General features: G+C 44.6%; 1 protein-coding gene across 1 annotated transcript in view; it reads left to right on the top strand.

Annotated features, from left to right (window-relative positions):
- PRIMA1 (proline rich membrane anchor 1) overlaps positions 1 to 14995 on the top strand; it is a gene marked incomplete at its 5' end in the record, with an annotated part of 44388 nt that extends 29393 nt beyond the window's left edge. The window contains one exon of the mRNA XM_010155226.1: positions 14896 to 14995. Coding sequence (XP_010153528.1) covers positions 14896 to 14995 — 100 coding nt within the window. The remainder of the gene's footprint in view (positions 1 to 14895) is intronic.
- Positions 14996 to 16157: the final 1162 nt, after the last annotated feature.

Here is a 16157-nt window from a genome sequence, read left to right as displayed (position 1 = left end):
CTTTCCCTGGAAGACTGTCACCAAGAAGTAAAAGCCTGAGGTCTAAGGACAACCCATAAACCAGCACAGGCTGGAGGAAGCTGGATCATTTCAGTATTACCCGGTTTGTGGACTGGACTTGGGCAAGTGCACCGTGAATGCCAGAAGCTCTAACAAATCTTCATCTGGTGTAAGTGGGTGCGGATTCAAAAACAATCAGTGGAGCTTGCTTCATTTTAATCAGCTCTGAAGGTGGCTGTCTCTTAAGCTGTTTTTTTAACATCTCCAAGCACCTGAATAATAGTAAGACTGGAGGGAAGTGGGAAGGAGACACAGTAAACAGGATTAACGAGAGTTGTTTGGTAAATAAGCAACTGAGATGGGAAAGAGAGGGACGTGCAGTATGTAATCCTATTTCTGCAGCTCTCTGGTGTGTCAGTGTCTGTGAGAGGAGTAAGGTATTTACATAAAAGGGAAAAATAAATCCCTGGCTCCCTGTATAAAATTAAAATACTGAAGCCATCTCTCAAACCTCGGAGGGAAAGCAAAGCTGAGCATTCAGGTCTCCATGCCAGGTGATGCACCAGCTATGCAGCCTAGCAAGAGGTGTTTTGAATGGTTTGCCAACATGTGAAAAACCTGTATTTAGTATCTCCAGAACATCCATACAGTCTAAGATGACCCATGAGCAGCCCATTCTGCCTAGGGATGTGACTCCTTGGCTCTGCTGGATTTTAGGTAGGATGGATAACTCTGCTGTAAGAGACACCACAGGATTTGCTCTCAGACCCCTCTTGCTAAGTCAGCAAACAGGGTGATGATAGGATAGTTTTGCATGATATACCTTTCACTCACTGTCTTAACTTTGTCAAGCCACTGGTTTGTGTGTGTCCCATACCCTGTACCATAAATGCCTACACATGCACTTCCTTAAATAGGCGCTGAGTTCACCTTCAAATAATAATTAAGTGGAAGAAAACATTGTACTGAAAGAAAATGAGAGGTCATATTTATACTGTCTTAAAATTCATTGCTCAGGTATTTTCTAGGGTATTCAGCATTTGTGTATGATTTATGGACCCTGTGTACTGCAAGGTTGCATTTCAGTAGCGGCAGCAAGGTTCAGAAAGTTGGGTTTTTTTGGCAAAACGAGGCAGATGCTTGCAAGGGGAAAACACGGAGTCTTGTTTAAGGAGGGTAAAAAGAGGGATTTGGGGCTGTGGTGAGGCGCTATGTGCGATTTTTATTTGCGAAAGAGTGTGTCCCATGGTGCAGGGGTGTATGTCCTGCTCAGCAGGCCATGGCCCCACACCTCTTGCCCAGCCCTTATTGTACCACTAACTCCCCCAAAGAGCAAGGACTGTGTTGTCCTCCACATGGCAATTTGCTATAAAAAACACTGACACTGAGCACAATTTAGTCCAAAATCATTACTAATTGCAACAAAACAATGCTTTCTGTGTGTGGAGAGAAGACAGAACAGTGTCCTAAACTTAATTTCTTTGAAGTAGATATTCATCGTGTGGCTAATGGCAGACAGGTCAAAGTGCATTGAGAATGCTCCTCTCTTCTGTTCTCCCTGACACGTTAGAAGGGTTTGTATTGAAATGGTGCCTTAATTCTCAGCAGATGGCCAGTAATCACTCAGGAGATAAAGTGAGAAAGTTGATGGAAAAGATAGGTTAAAAAGTACTGTTTGAGTGGTGGACACTTAAAGGGAAGAAAGGTGGTCTATGGGGTCAGATCTGTGTGTCTGATGCAATTCCCTGATGTCAAACCAGTTCAGTACTGCAAAAGGGGTCAACCCCTAGGAAGTGTGATTCAAAAGAGAACATGGCCTTCATTGGGAAGACCTGGGAATGTCACTGAGAACAGTTTAAAGAAGACAAAATTCAAAATTTTGGAAGAGCAAGGAAAAACAGTCACAGTGTAGACTGATTATCTTTTTCATTGGCTGAATGTTGATGCTTATCAACAACAGGATTGGCACCTACTGCTGAGCACCATTGTACAGGTCTTCTGCCACCTCCAAAGCCCAACATCCCCGTGTGTTGCTTAGCCCCTGTGCCTAATGATCTCCTAGTGGTGAATTTACTCCCATCCTTGGTTGTAGATGACAATTTAAAAACCCTGAGCAACCAATCTTTCTGCAGGAGATCCCATTTTTTAACTTTTTAACCATCAAGCAATGAGTTCATAGAATCAGAGAATGGTTGAGGTTGGAAAGGATAGCTTGAGATCATATTGTCCAAACTTCTGCGCTAACAGAGTCAGCTAGAGCAGGTTGCCCAGGACTCTGTCCAGCTGCGTTTTGAATTTCTGTGCAGATGGGGAGTCCACAACCTCTCTGAGTTCTTGTTGTTTTTCTTGTGTTCTTTCAAAGCTGTCACTTTATTAAACTCAGTGTAGCTGTGTTTGATGAAAACTGAGTGCTAGTACAAGGAAAATTACTTGCTCTTCCAAACAGTATTGAAGTCTGTGTGTTGGTTGTGCAACAATTTCCAGGGCAGTATATATGACACAAGTCACTGAACAGGGTTACAACTTCACCCAAACCCACTGGAGACATCAAACCTCTGGTGTATTCATTCTGCTGATTCAGTGGCATCACTGGGGATTTTGGATGGGGGACTAACTGTTGGCACTGCCTGATGGTTTTTTTGGGTGCATCAAAAACCAAAAATGGGCTGGCCTCATATTTAAGTAGAAGATCAAAAGTATTGCTGCTACTTGTTAGCATGTCCATTTGACAGTTCAGGGTCTGAGGAGTGAATAAAATAGCCTTTCATTCGGAGAGATGGCTGAGCCAAGCCGCATGGGCAGTGCTGAGCAGGAAAGTTTGCTTTGCTGCTGCCTGTGCAGTGTGTGTTGGTCAGATACGCAGGCGGACCTGCTCTTCAGAGCTGTCAGTCTGGGATTTTCATAAGCCCTGCATGTTAGCATAACTATTGTAGGGCAGGATTTCCCTGTCTCTTCTAAGTTATACCCAAGTCACATTGTGCTAGGGAGAAAGTTTGCTGTCACTGACAGTTAAAATGCCCCACTGTTTCTCATAACCAGGAACACTAGAGGCCTGCAGGAGGCTTTAGTCTTTAGCATAAAACAAGTGGTCCATGTGTTTCACAGAATACTTCCTATGGATCATTTTTCACTTGTTCACTCCTAATTTGTGATACATTGACAAAGATGCAAGCAGAAATCTGTAGAGCATTATGATCTATCCTGTGATCAATAAACTTTTCACTGTGACCAGAAACAAACAACATATTTCTGTTTTCTGCTGCAGATGAGGGTGCCATGTGCAATGGGCCAAGTCTCCCGTTAGATACAAGTACTGTACAGTTACTGCCTCAGTGCAACTCTGTTATAGCTACCAGTGGATTTTATAGGCTTGTGCCAGGATATAAGGCTCATGCTGGTCTAATCGTATTGGTAGAAATATTCTTGATTTATCCCAGCACAATTAGAAGATTGTAAGAATATTCTGCAGAGCCTTGCTTCCTGCATCACCCCCAACCTGCCCCAGATTTGACCAAGCAGCAGATACCCCCTTCCTGCCTGGTCTTTTGGCACTTTCTGGACAGCAGCCTTCGTTTGGGGCCACCCTTGGCTCCTCTAATTCATGCCTTCTGCTGACTTCGATGTTGATGCCTCCTCTAGCCTGGACTTCTGTGTGCAGAGAACATGGGGTAAGATAGAGCTCAGGGACTAGCAGGAGCAGCACTCAGACACACTTCCCGCTGTGCAGGGAATCTCATCCAGAGGTAACGAGGCATCTGACAACAGCAGCATTGTTTCACACTGTAATTTATGTGCATTAGTTTCACACCTTTGTCTAATTAATAACAACTTGGTGTTCAAACAAGATCTCAGCTTTTCCATGCCCTGTGTGAGAGATCAGGGGTGCTTGTCCCCACCAGCTGGTTTCAGGGGTCCCTGCCACTCTGAAGGGCGGTCACATCACACACCTCCCTGCCTTGTTGTGCTCTTTGCTGCCCTGCAGCCACACTGCTTGAGGAGCAGAGGGTGTGGGGAGGGTCCCCCTGTGCAGAGCTGTGACGCTTCTCGGGCACACATCCATCACTTGCAACCCTCGAGCCCTTTGCAGCTGTGGGGCCACCACTTGTGTGGCTGCATGGTCTGATTCCTGCAACCTCTGTCCTCCCTTCTCTACACTCCCCATACTTACTGCTAAATATTTATAGTGCTCACGGGTTGCTAAGCAGCGTGCAGCTCCCCGGGAGAGCCTTGCCTCGAAGACGAGACACGCAGTAGGTCAGCGTGGGCAGAAGGGGAGATGGGAGAAGATGGCAACTGCTGGGGTGGTCCTGCTCTGCTGAATGCTTCCCTTGCTCTGACTCCGGTGCCCCCTTCATCGGCAGGCACATGGCCACCCCCTCTGGTATGTCTGGACTGGTTTGTCTTGGTTGTCCGTCTCAGAGAGCTGGTTTGTCCATCTCAGAGAGCTGGCTAAATAGCCATGTCAGAGGGCATTTGTGGAGATGGGCATTGCAGCATCTATTCCCCAAGCTAATGCCAGGTGATGGAGTGAAGCAGTAACAGGGGATCCGATGTAAAGGGTCTAATCCCAGTTATGTGCAAGGCAAGAGTAGGAAAATAGGGTCATTCCTCATTCTGGCCTTTGAAAAGAGGTCCCCGAGAGAGGAATGGTGCCTTCTTTGGTGTCTGCTTTTTCAGACAGTAGCATGAAACCTTATGAAAGATGTTAATACTCTCAATCATCATGAACTGCAGGCTAACCTGGATCTTTCTTCGAGTTTGACCCGTGGGAAGCCAATGAGGAGACTGGCTGAACTCAAATCCATCCTCAGCAATTGTCCCCAGTTACAATTGTCTAAAGCCACTTAGCTCCCAAACTGCACAAAGCCAAATCTTGGTGTAGGCATCCACTGGTTACTCAGCCTGTGCGTGGACTTGCCCTGTTGCACACCTGAAGTACGGGAACGCTGGGACCACTCTGTGCAGTCCACTTACAGGGGGTTTGCATTCATCCTGTGAAGAGCAGGGTCTGACTCCATGAGTGGAGAAAGTCAGAAGCAGCTGCTTGGAAATCAGCAGTCTTACTCTAGTTGGTGGCAGAGACATTGCCTCAAATGCAAAGTCATCTAAATACTTGCAAAGGTCAGTTAGTTTTACAAGTTTTCATTTTCTTCTCAGTTCTTTGCATTTACTGGAGTTGCAGACACCCTTCTATTAAAGACATTTCTATAATTGAATCTCTGCAGAGAATTCTGGTTCATCTGCACAGAAATTAATCATTACTATTTAAATAATTTTGTGATATTCTATTTAAATGATTCTGTGAAGTAGCAGTAACCTTGTTCTTCTGTATGGATCAAGTCCATCATTCAAGTTGTTGCCTATGTTTGCAAGGGATCAAATAGCCAGGTAGTTACCTATATTCAGCAAAAAAAATCTGGGCACAAAGTAGCACAAAAGATCAACTTTGGTTTGGAGATGGACAAATCCAGTGCATAAAATGGCAGCATATACAGTTGCTTGGCTGGTGAGGGACGTTCTGTCCTTCAGATATGGCAAGAGAGCAGTGAAGAGCAGTCCTTGCTCATCTCCTCTCTCTGCCACCTTATTATTCCAACCCCATGTTTTTCCAGTACTGATTCCCACCCTGACCTGGAGTAGAGGGCACCAACAGCCAGCCAGTTTGCAAACACGGTGAGGGATTCCTGCACCTTTCTGTCCTCCACTTCTCCTATTTCACCCCAGCTACTTTTTGCAAGGACAACTTCTGACTGAGAGCACAGCTAAATAATGGTTTATAAATGTCTTTATTGGCCTCACTGTAGCTGAGCAGAAGCAGTTAGGTAGTTCTAATGTCTTGTTCAATGCATTTGTTCAATGTGTATGTAGATGTGTTGTCTAAATAAAAAAAGCAAGGTCTTCATCAGGATTGGTAGAGCTGGGCACTTGAAAAGCTTGTTTCTCCAGATCTCCTAATTAACATTTGCTAAGTACTTGGAAGATAGAAAGCACTGAATCGTGATAGATGTTTTTCAAACTGTTTCGAAAGGACTGGAAAACTTCAAAGAACTAAGAGAAAGATCTCAGTTCAGGCTTCCACCAGTGTTTTTGTATTCCTGAGCGGCAGATAAGCAGAGGAGTGTTTGTTGCCTTCATGCCAGCACTGTGAGAGTCTGAGTTTTGTGTGGGTCATGGAGAGCTTTCCCAGATGTGTGCAGGAATGAAGGATCAAACCTGCATGTGTGTTAAGCTTGTGGGCACAAAAGCCTGGAGAGTGTGCACAGTCCTGCCTGGGGCAGCCTTAAATTTTTGTCCATCATTACACACCTTCATGATTTTGATTTTAGCAAGACACCAGCATAATGCCACTACTGAAGTAGTGGATCGAGCCTGCACTAGACTGGAGGATATTCACAGGAGGGCTCCAGGAAATGCTACTCTCTTCCCCCTTCTGATCTGCATGAAATGGAGAAAAAGACAAAGTAGGAGAGTGTACTGCCTTCATTATCCAGCTGTTACCTATTTGCAGCCATCACCCAGAACTGAGTGCTGTAGTAGAGCAGGGCACCCTGTGTCCAGCTCTGGCCATAGCTCCTGCCTTAAGCCCTGAGAATCAACCCCAGGGCAACAGAGGATGCTCCTGAAGTTCAGGGAAATTATTTCTCCTGTTACAGTGGTTGTGTCAGTTCCCTGAAGCAGGCAGTATTCCTTCTTTGATTCTTCAGGGTGGCAGCCTAGACATCTTAGTAGTGGGACTGGAACAAGCCCCTTGGGTCACCCTGTCTGTCCCCAGTATTGTGGGCACTGCGACATTGAATCCTTTTCATAAACATACCAGTCTCCTTCTTGAAGCTGTGTAGTTTTCCCTATCTCCCTTCTATCTCCTCCAGCACTCCCAATTCAAACTTTTATTCTCTGAGAGTTAAAAAAGCCTTGTTTGCATCTCCAGCCTAAATTTTCCCATGTCTGTGTCCCATTTCCTCCATTTGAACACCCTTTTCCTTTCCTGGTGTTCCCTGAGAACCATCCCATCCCCTCTTTCTTTTCATTAGACTAGATTGTTCAGGCTTGTTTATTGTCTTCCATAAGAAATTCGGACAGAAATTTCACCTGGCTTCTCTCTTTAAATTACGGACTTTTTAGGGCAGATCTTGCCTAATGCAATTGAGTTGCATATAATCCCAGTTATCTTAAGCTACATATATATTAACAATCCCAGGCTGTTTCTGCATTGGTTGGCAGAGCGTGCTGCACTGTGAACTGAGCTACAGGAACGCACCTCAGCTGCTTACACTGCTCTATGGCAGGACAGGCCTTTGAGGTGGAGGAGCTTGCCCAGCTCATCTCCAAAGGGCACTGCCAGTGCACAGCACACTGCCAGGCATGGCCACGGCCATGACCGTCCTCCAGACATCTTTTGGCTTTTTTTGAAGCAGAGTGCCTTCATTCCATGCACTTATTATTGTCTTTTTTTTTTTTGCATAGTGGCTTTTTGCCAGGCTGAAAGACCGACAACATGAGCTCATTTTTTCACATTAAGCCCAGTCATTTATTTCTTTTGTCATCAAAACCTATCGATGATGTGATCTGCACTAAGAACATCAGCTGTAATATCCCTCCAGTCAATAAAACCTTTTAAAGATCATTATAGGGGATGCAAAGAATGGGCTGTAACGTGAGGGGTCACTGAAAGTGCTTTTATCAATTATGTCAGTTAATAGTCCAATTATGTCAGTTAATAGTCCAGTATTCTAATAATAAAGCTGCTTCTCTTCCTTAAGATTGGTTTTGTGTAGGAGCAAAATTCTCAAATTAGCTTAATTGAAGACCTAGTAGGAAATGTGATTGCATCACGTCAGTCTCCCAGGGACAGATTTTCCTCTGTAACATCAGAACAAATCCTCCTCAAGTCCACCAGTCTGTGGAATTACTCTGACTTTGCACTGCTGAAAATAAATGCCAGCTGAACTCCACTTCTTAAATTTCACGTGTGGCTCAGCAATCTATTGCAGTTACTTGCAACCTGAAGAGGGCCATTCCTCCCTTCAGATACACCCGGAGTGACGTCGGCAGGATGGGATAGATGCGCATCTGCAGAAAGAGATCTGCCTGCCACGTTCCGTGCCCAAGCACACCAGCTCGGGGAGCCTTGGAGTGCTGAGGACTGCCTGCAGCGCCGCTCCGTACGGATGTATTATTTCCCCAAGAGAAGCACTCAGCAAAGGCTAGATCTTCAATCCATGCAAAGAGAGGGGGATTTGACTATAACAGGAGAGTGTGAAACACCCCAAACCAGAAATCGTCCACCTGCCTGCAGGGCTTGCTTAAATATACTCCAGAAACTGGTCAGCTAAAACTGGCTGTGAGGGATAGCTGAATTAGCTGTAAATTGCAGGCTTGAAAATGCTCACGTGAAAAGGTGGAAAGAAGAAACTCTCCTTAGGAGATGGTGTCTTGGGGCTGGATCAAAGCCTGTTGATGTGACAGGACTTGCAGTGCTGTGCAAGTGAGTTTCCTGTTTCGCAGTGTGGTCCCAGCACTGTGCACTTGTACAGACCTTCCTTATCCTCTTCCCATGTGTGAGAGAAACAGAAGAGGACTGAAGTTGTTCCAGCTGTATACTTACTTTCTTCCATAAATCTGATAACTACTTTGTTTGGCTAAGACTGATGTATTCAAGGGTGGCTGGGGAAAAAATGGGCTTTTCTGATTCACAAAAAACACCTTTTTTTTTTTTTTTAATCATAACGGGCAAAGGGGCAATGCAGCTTGAGGAAGGAGATGTCCATCAAATGTCCAAAACTGAAAGTAACCCAATATAAATAGTCCTTCCAAGCAGTGCGGGTAATATTATCGGGGTTACTTATAAGAATTTCTAGCTTGGAAGGGTAAGTCATCACATTTTGGGATAATATAAAGTAACACTGCACCGAGGCAGCTTTTTTTTTTTTCTTTTAGATGTTGGACTATCTAATTTACCAGACCAAAAATGGAAATACAGGGAATACATGTAAAAGCCTTGGGAGACTGAGTATATTGAACGTGGTCCTCAACAAACGTTGAGCAGTAGTGAGTGTGTTGCTGAAAGTTGTCCAGATGGAGCTGCTTTTTATTATAACTGTAAAACATTTGCTCTGTATGTGGGAGGTAGTTGAGCCAGTAACCTCTTCCTACGAGGAATGAATAGTATGCTGCTTGTTTTCTGGACAGATAGATGATCCACATATGGCTAACTAATTTAATAGAGAAAAGCTAAGGTTTCAGAGAATTTTCATCATTAGGGTTTCTTCTTTGATTTCTATCTTTACACTGTCAAATACAAATTATCCCACTTGAATTTTTCTGGTCCCTCTGAGACAGTAAAAGGGAGAAGTCAGAATGTGATTCTTTTTCCATGACTGAAAACTATCTCCAGAGCTGTGTCCTTCTTTAACGTGAGTCCCATATGTCTGGGCCATAGCACCAAGCTGGCCAGCCCTGGTAAGTCATTAGCAAGGATCGTGGTGGGTGGCTGCACACAAATTCAGTGGCTGTGTCCCAAAAAGCAACTGTTGGCTGTGTACTGAGCCCCTCTAGCAGGGGTCCTGTTCACAAACCGGTCTTAGGAAGCAAGTTCGCTTCTCCCACCAGTTGCTGTCACAGGAACTGGTTCACCTCTGATGGCTAATCACCAGCATGAATCAAACAGCTATTTGATGGGTGCCACCAGCACTGAGATGTAAACAGACTCCATTCACGTTCTTCATGATCTTATAAACATTCAGGTTACTGAGGGAGATGGTCCAGTAATTGAATAACATTACAAAACCTATTCTTCCATTCCCATCTGTATCTGCTAAATAAGGGTGGTTTTGAAGTGTGACTGTAGCCCACACATCATCTTGTCTGGGTTTCCAGCAGTGAAGTCTAGCCAAGAGCTCTAAACATAGCTGCCACAGGTACTGCTAGCATCCTACCCCAGGAGATGAAGCTGAGTGAAAATATACCTACTAGGTATTTACGCTCTTTCTTGGACAACTTTGTAACCCAGGAAGATGCTGCTGCTGTGGGATCTTTACTGGTATATAGGTAGCTTTGATATTTCTGCTGTGCACTGGGAGCACGTCAGGACAGACCAAACCTATGAAGCAAATGTGTTGTATGAGACCCAGTTTTACTGAAAATCATTAATTTTTATGTGTTGATAGCTAATGAAATATTCATCAGTATGGAGAAGAGCTTTGAAGTCGTTGCACGTATAAGTGATACATTTTCAGTGCTCTGATTTGCCTCTTCCTTTCTGCCGCTTTGCCCCAGGGATCGGCAGGCGCTTGGGGGGGGCAGTGGGCTCAGTGATGCTCACCAGTCGAGCAGCTCGCCGGCCGCTCAGCTTTCCCCATCGCACAGCCCTGCTCTGTGACATGCAGAAGTGGGGCTGCCCACAGAGCTTGGAGCTTTGTTCACGGAAGGAGACACCTTGAGGTGAAACTGCTTTGGGAGGAAAGACAAGTTCTTTATGTGTTACTACAAGCACCTTCATGAGGGGAACTGAAAACACAAAACAATTTTATGGCACAGGTATCTTGTTGATTGTCACAGGTACAGCTGTGCAGTGGCAGAACGGAGATGCCTCACAGCTTTCACACTTGGTAAAATCTTTTACCAGTTGATATGGATACCCATACAATGTAATCCTTTGACACATATTTTTTGCAGGTGCCTTTTAACTACATTTTAAAATTTTGTACCAGTGCTCAGGAAACAGTGGAGTTGCAGTGTGGTCTTCTGAGCACTGGGCATCTCCTCTAACGACACACAGCAGGGAGGGCAAAGTGGCCTTTCATCCTCTAACTGCATTTTAGAAGAAGAATGACACACTATTCCTGTTCTCTATGAAACAGGATAGGTGTTTCCCTCAGAGAATAATCCAGGGCAGCAAATCACGTGTGGAGACAGGAGTCTCCTGGCAGTGCTGAATCAGGTATGGGAGCCCCAGAAAGAGGGGAATTTAAGATCCCTTCATTCCTCTGCTACCAGCCCAAGGTCACCCCCTCCCAGTTTAGCTGGGTTTCCCTGGGGCCCAGCCTTCCCAGATGCTGGCTGTGGTGCACTGGCACTCAGCAGAAACATTGCTGTGGAGGTAGGCAGTAAAAAACAGGTTTGCAACGCTCAGGCTTGTCTTACGAAATCAGGTTTTATTCTTAACTCTCATCCCTTCCATGTGCAAAGCACCTTGAAGAGTATGAACACGTGGACTGCGTTGTGGCTTTTAAACTCTGTTGCAGTTTACTCTTCTGGACTAAACTTCTCTTCCCATTTCTAGGTGATCTTATTCTCAAAGCTTCAATAAGCCTGTAAGTAATGAGGCATAATACGGTCCCAATTAAATGGTCTGCTCAGTTTTTGCTTGGTTTTGTCTGAGAAGGTATACATAGAGATTTTCTTAAGTGTGTACAAGTGACACACAAGGTGAAATCCTCCCCTGGTACTCTGCTGCACTACTGCCTTACAGACAGTAGGTCTATATCAAATTTACACCAGTAGCCAAAGCTGGCAGGGAAGGTTTTGTCAAATATGCTGAGTGTTGTGATTAAACATCATCAAGGGCCAAAATCCATCTCCTCTAAGAAATTTTCTAATGACAGAACATACGAATTATGTTTGACTGTGCATTGTTACATTGATCTTTACACAGGACACTACAGAAAACTGGTACGAGCTGATATGACAAGCCAATATGAATTCCTTTGGTATATAAGATTTATACTGTGATGAGAACATCATCTGAAATTGAAGCTTGATGTGTGAAATACACTATTAAATGGCTGTTTGATGCTTTCTTGATTTTAGGACTCACGCAAATTAATGCATGCATGGTGGAGAGGTCATTACGGACCCTGACGCATCATTTCAGGCGTGTACTAAGCTGTACAGAGTTGCATGTACCTTTCATTCGCAGATGTTTGGCAAGAAGAGTGCAGCAATTTGTTTGCTAAACATCAAAGCACAATGTGTAGCAAATCATACTGTAAAGCAATGCAAGCACTTGTTAGCAAACACCCTGTTTCGCCTGCCACCAAGTGAGTATGCCACAGATACGAACAGTTCCCTACTCATTCCCTCACTAATTTGAAACATGGCTTTCACCAATGAAGAGCAACCCTGGAACTGAAAGGCATAAATACAGGGCCACCACACTTCAGCTGAAAGGGGGCTTGGAGTATTACATGTAGGAAGATCATGCATAACCTAGCTTATCAGGCAGAAAATGGGATAAAAGGGCTCCCCTTGGTGTGTTAAGAGGAAAACTTGCATTCTTGGATCTCAACAGTGGATAAAATTTGAGGTAAAAAAGAGCTAGTGACACACAGAGCTAATGGCACAAAAAGAGCTAGTGCTCTAGTGCAAAAGGGCAGTTGAAAAATCACAACAGGCCAAAATGACTTTGCATATCTAAATACATAGATCAGTTTTAAACACTCTAACAAGCGCATACAAGTCTATCAAGCCAGTCATTTAAACAGCGTAACTGAGGCAAGTTTGACCTCAAATCCATGCCTGACATGCATTTGGAAATAAATTGAGTAAAGGAGTTGGAGCATTCTCCAAGCCTGAACTTTTGTGTCGGCCAAAAATGAATAGATAAATAAATGGCCATTTCACTGACCCAGAAAAGTAGTTGCTCTGTTTTGCTTGCACTAACCCTGAGCAGTTGATGAGGCAGAAGCAGAACCCTGATAAATTCTCTATTTCACTATTTGTAGGCTCTGAAAAAATACACCTCTAATGCGTGCTAGTACCAGTGGTGTAATAAACCTCTCCAGCCGTGTCTCCAGAAAGGTCTCACCATCGGAGGAGAGTCTCCAAACTTCCCAGTTCTGTGCTGGAAGACCAGCCTGGGGAGGGGAAGGAGCAAACGGCTGCTCTGGGGAAGAGAAACTGAAGCAAGGAAAGGGGGAGGAAAGGAAAAAGTGTTTCAGGAGGACTGAAGAAGTTGGTGTTGAAATCACTTGTAAAAAAAAGATAAATGTATATAAAAATGAGAGGAAGACATTACTTAACATGAAGAAAGAAGAGGAAAGCTAGACAGGGAAAGGAAATGGAACTGAGAGGTGCAGAAACACATAGTAGACCCAAATATGGAAAGAAGGGGTAAACAGGGGACAAACAGACAGCAAGAAGTGGCCCAAATGTCTTCATTTTTTTGACCATTCATAGAGCTGATTGTAAGGGTTGGAACTGGGCAGGGGAGGGGTGATGGGGAGGGAGAAAAACAAAGGAATTTTCGAAAGCAGCAGGGAAGTTTAAACACAGCCATACCGTTTTTCCAGCCCAGGAAACAAAAAAGGGAAGTATCACCGTCAGAGTCTACATACCTTGCCAGGGATATGGTGGGGTGGATGGTGCTTTACAGTGCCATGGAAGACAGAGCTGCAGCAGCTTGTGTCACATACAGACAGGCACAGCATGTTAATGGCTGAGACAGGGTTCAACAAAGCTCTTAGTCTGCCCTTCCCTTCCACTTCCATTCTCTTAACAGCTGGAATCACAGCTAATATTAAAAAGCCTTAACTGTTCCTAGCTAAAGAGCGGTGTAAAGTGTCACAATCAGAAGGATTTTTCTGAGATCACAAGCAAACCAGACTGATCTTCCTGTAATAACTCTCCATAAATCTTTCACTAACACTTTGCTGAAATTCATTGCCATTACCTATCTTTGTATTAATTGTTTGTTTTGTTAAGTGGTGTCAAGAACTATAGCATAGACTGACTGTCGTATTACATTTGTTTATCTGGTTCTCTTCTTGCTCTCAGACGCACCTTAAAAGCGAAGCACTAATGTCTGAAATATCCGTGTGGAAAGCACAGAGCTTTTTCCTCCCACTGTTTGTACAGCTTCAGCTTTGAGTAAAGGTCACACCACTGTTGAGGAGAGAAGTTGGGGGGGAAACACTAAAACCAGCACACACATGATGTAACATGGTCTGTCACAGGACTCCGGCTCAGGTCTCCCTTTTCAGCATCACTTTAAAATCCCAAATAAGCTCATTTTTTAATATGATGTGCAGATGCTTGTTAGATTTCTGCACTTGCTGAGCATTTCCTGAATTGCCTCGCCATTAGCATTGCTGGCCCTGGCCTGTGTTACCAAATGGTGCCAGTGGCCACCAAACAAAATAAAAAAGGGCTGGTGCTGGGGGACAGGTAGATCACAGCAGGCACCATGTTTCAGTCACTCACTCAGACACCTGGAACAGGGACAACTGTGTCTAGGCTGATGAACTAGCCTTCCTTCACAGACAGTGCAGAGAAACACAAATGCCTTGGGCACAAAGCATCTGACTTATTTTAGGTATCCACTTTAAGCTGTTCTGTGTTTTAAAAGCAGCTATTTCTCTCCATTGAATGTGAAGGTGGTCTGGGGTGGTCACCACAGATGTACATGTCTATACTGGTCAGATGAGTCCTCTCCTAGTGACCAAACATGGTGGTTTTATGATGGCTGGTGAGTGAGTCAGGTCCTCAGTGCACACGACTGGTCATCATCCCAATCTGCATGACGTTGCACTACAAGGAGAAAGGGCCAGGACTCCGCCGCGGCAGAGCCCAAGTCTCCATTCCAGGGATGAAAGTGGTGGTGGAGGGCTCTCCTTCCAGCAGCTTTGTCTCATTGCAACCTACACACCTGTGTCTCTATAGGTGCTTAGGGCCTTGAACAGGTCTTAGGACCAGGCCCCTCATTTTCCAGGTGGATCACAAGGCTTGACAAAATTTAACTGCTGGTTTGACCTGTGTTCAGAGGGAAAAATAGAGAGGAAAAGTTCAGTGTTACCTTACATGTCCTTGCTTTCAATCTGTATTGACAAAGAAGATGTTTATCTTGTCCTTTCTTCTCCCCCACCCTGCCATACATCACTGAACCTGGGATCATCCAAGGAAACCAATGAGAAAAGAAGAGAACGGAACCAGTCGGGCTGAATATGCAATGACCTCCTCCCAGAACAACAAAACAGTTGATAACAATGCGGTCATATAATCCCCGAAACCCCACCGAGGCGCAGGAGGTGGAAAACTTTCAAAGCACACACACGGAGTATGCAAGGTGGGTGAAATAAGGCAACGAAAGGAGCTCTGTGGCCAAGGACTTCATTTCAGAAACAGCGCACGCATCAGTGATTCAGAAGAGAAAAGCAGGCTGCTCTCCAGGCTTGCTGCTTCTCCAGGGGAGGATAAACTCGCCCACCCCGGCTGTCCAGAGAAAAGGCCTCACAAAGGCATAAGCATTGCATGCTGCATCTCCTGAAAGCGATGTTACGCTGCCGCCCACTGCTGCTTCTTCCTCTCTTCCCCCCCTAGCTTTTCAGTTTGAACTGAGTGTCCACAAAAAGCTGCTTAAATAGCATCTTTTGGGGAGAAAGGTGATCTGGGGAGTGGCAGCAGCTTATTGTAAGTGGGTCTGAGGGTCACGGGTGGGAGCTGTCACCTATGTGCTTCTCCGGCCTGTGCAGTTGTGTACACTTATCATTCTCATCATTCTGATTATTTCATTCTTAAAAAGGGAAAAAAAGTTTCTGTTAAGCCATCAAGCAACCAAAAATGGCATGAACTTGTGACTGAACCCAGGAAATTCATCTGTTGTCTGGTGACTATGCAATTTCCATGGCTGAAGACTTTTCAGGCAAAAGAAATCAAAATGTAAGATTTCAGCATTGCTGTTAAATGAGAGATATTCTTAAGAGGTGCTTTGAACATTATTACTTTTTTGCATCACACTTTATTTTTTAATCTTAAAAAAGTTCTTCCTTTGTGAAATTCCACACGTTTCTCTGTGTTTGCATCACATTTACATCTTGGCATATTTGGGTGGGATTATGTTGAAAGGACTAGCAGCCCTTTGAAGTCCTCTTCACTCACTGATTAGTGTCGTTTCCTGAAAGTGTCGAGTCTCCTGAACTGACCCACCGAGGACACTGTAGGTCTGGCTTGGAGGACCACTTCTGAGGGTCTGGTGAGCTGGTTGTGCCCACGTTAACTCAGTCGCTGCCTCTCCCGGGCAGAAACTGCCAATCGTGCCAAATTCAGCGTAATAGCTTAGTGTTGTACTTTCTGTGACGTGGATTGCAGACTACTTAAAGCAAAGCCAAATCCATCCAAATTCATTTCACGTAGGATCTCAGGTTAGACTCAGTAAGTAACCC

This window comes from Eurypyga helias, unplaced genomic scaffold (assembly GCF_000690775.1).
Source record: "Eurypyga helias isolate BGI_N326 unplaced genomic scaffold, ASM69077v1 scaffold8927, whole genome shotgun sequence".
NCBI classification, from domain to species: domain Eukaryota; kingdom Metazoa; phylum Chordata; class Aves; order Eurypygiformes; family Eurypygidae; genus Eurypyga; species Eurypyga helias.
Note: the sequence above shows the minus strand (reverse complement) of the source record. Positions and strands in the feature narration are given on the sequence as shown.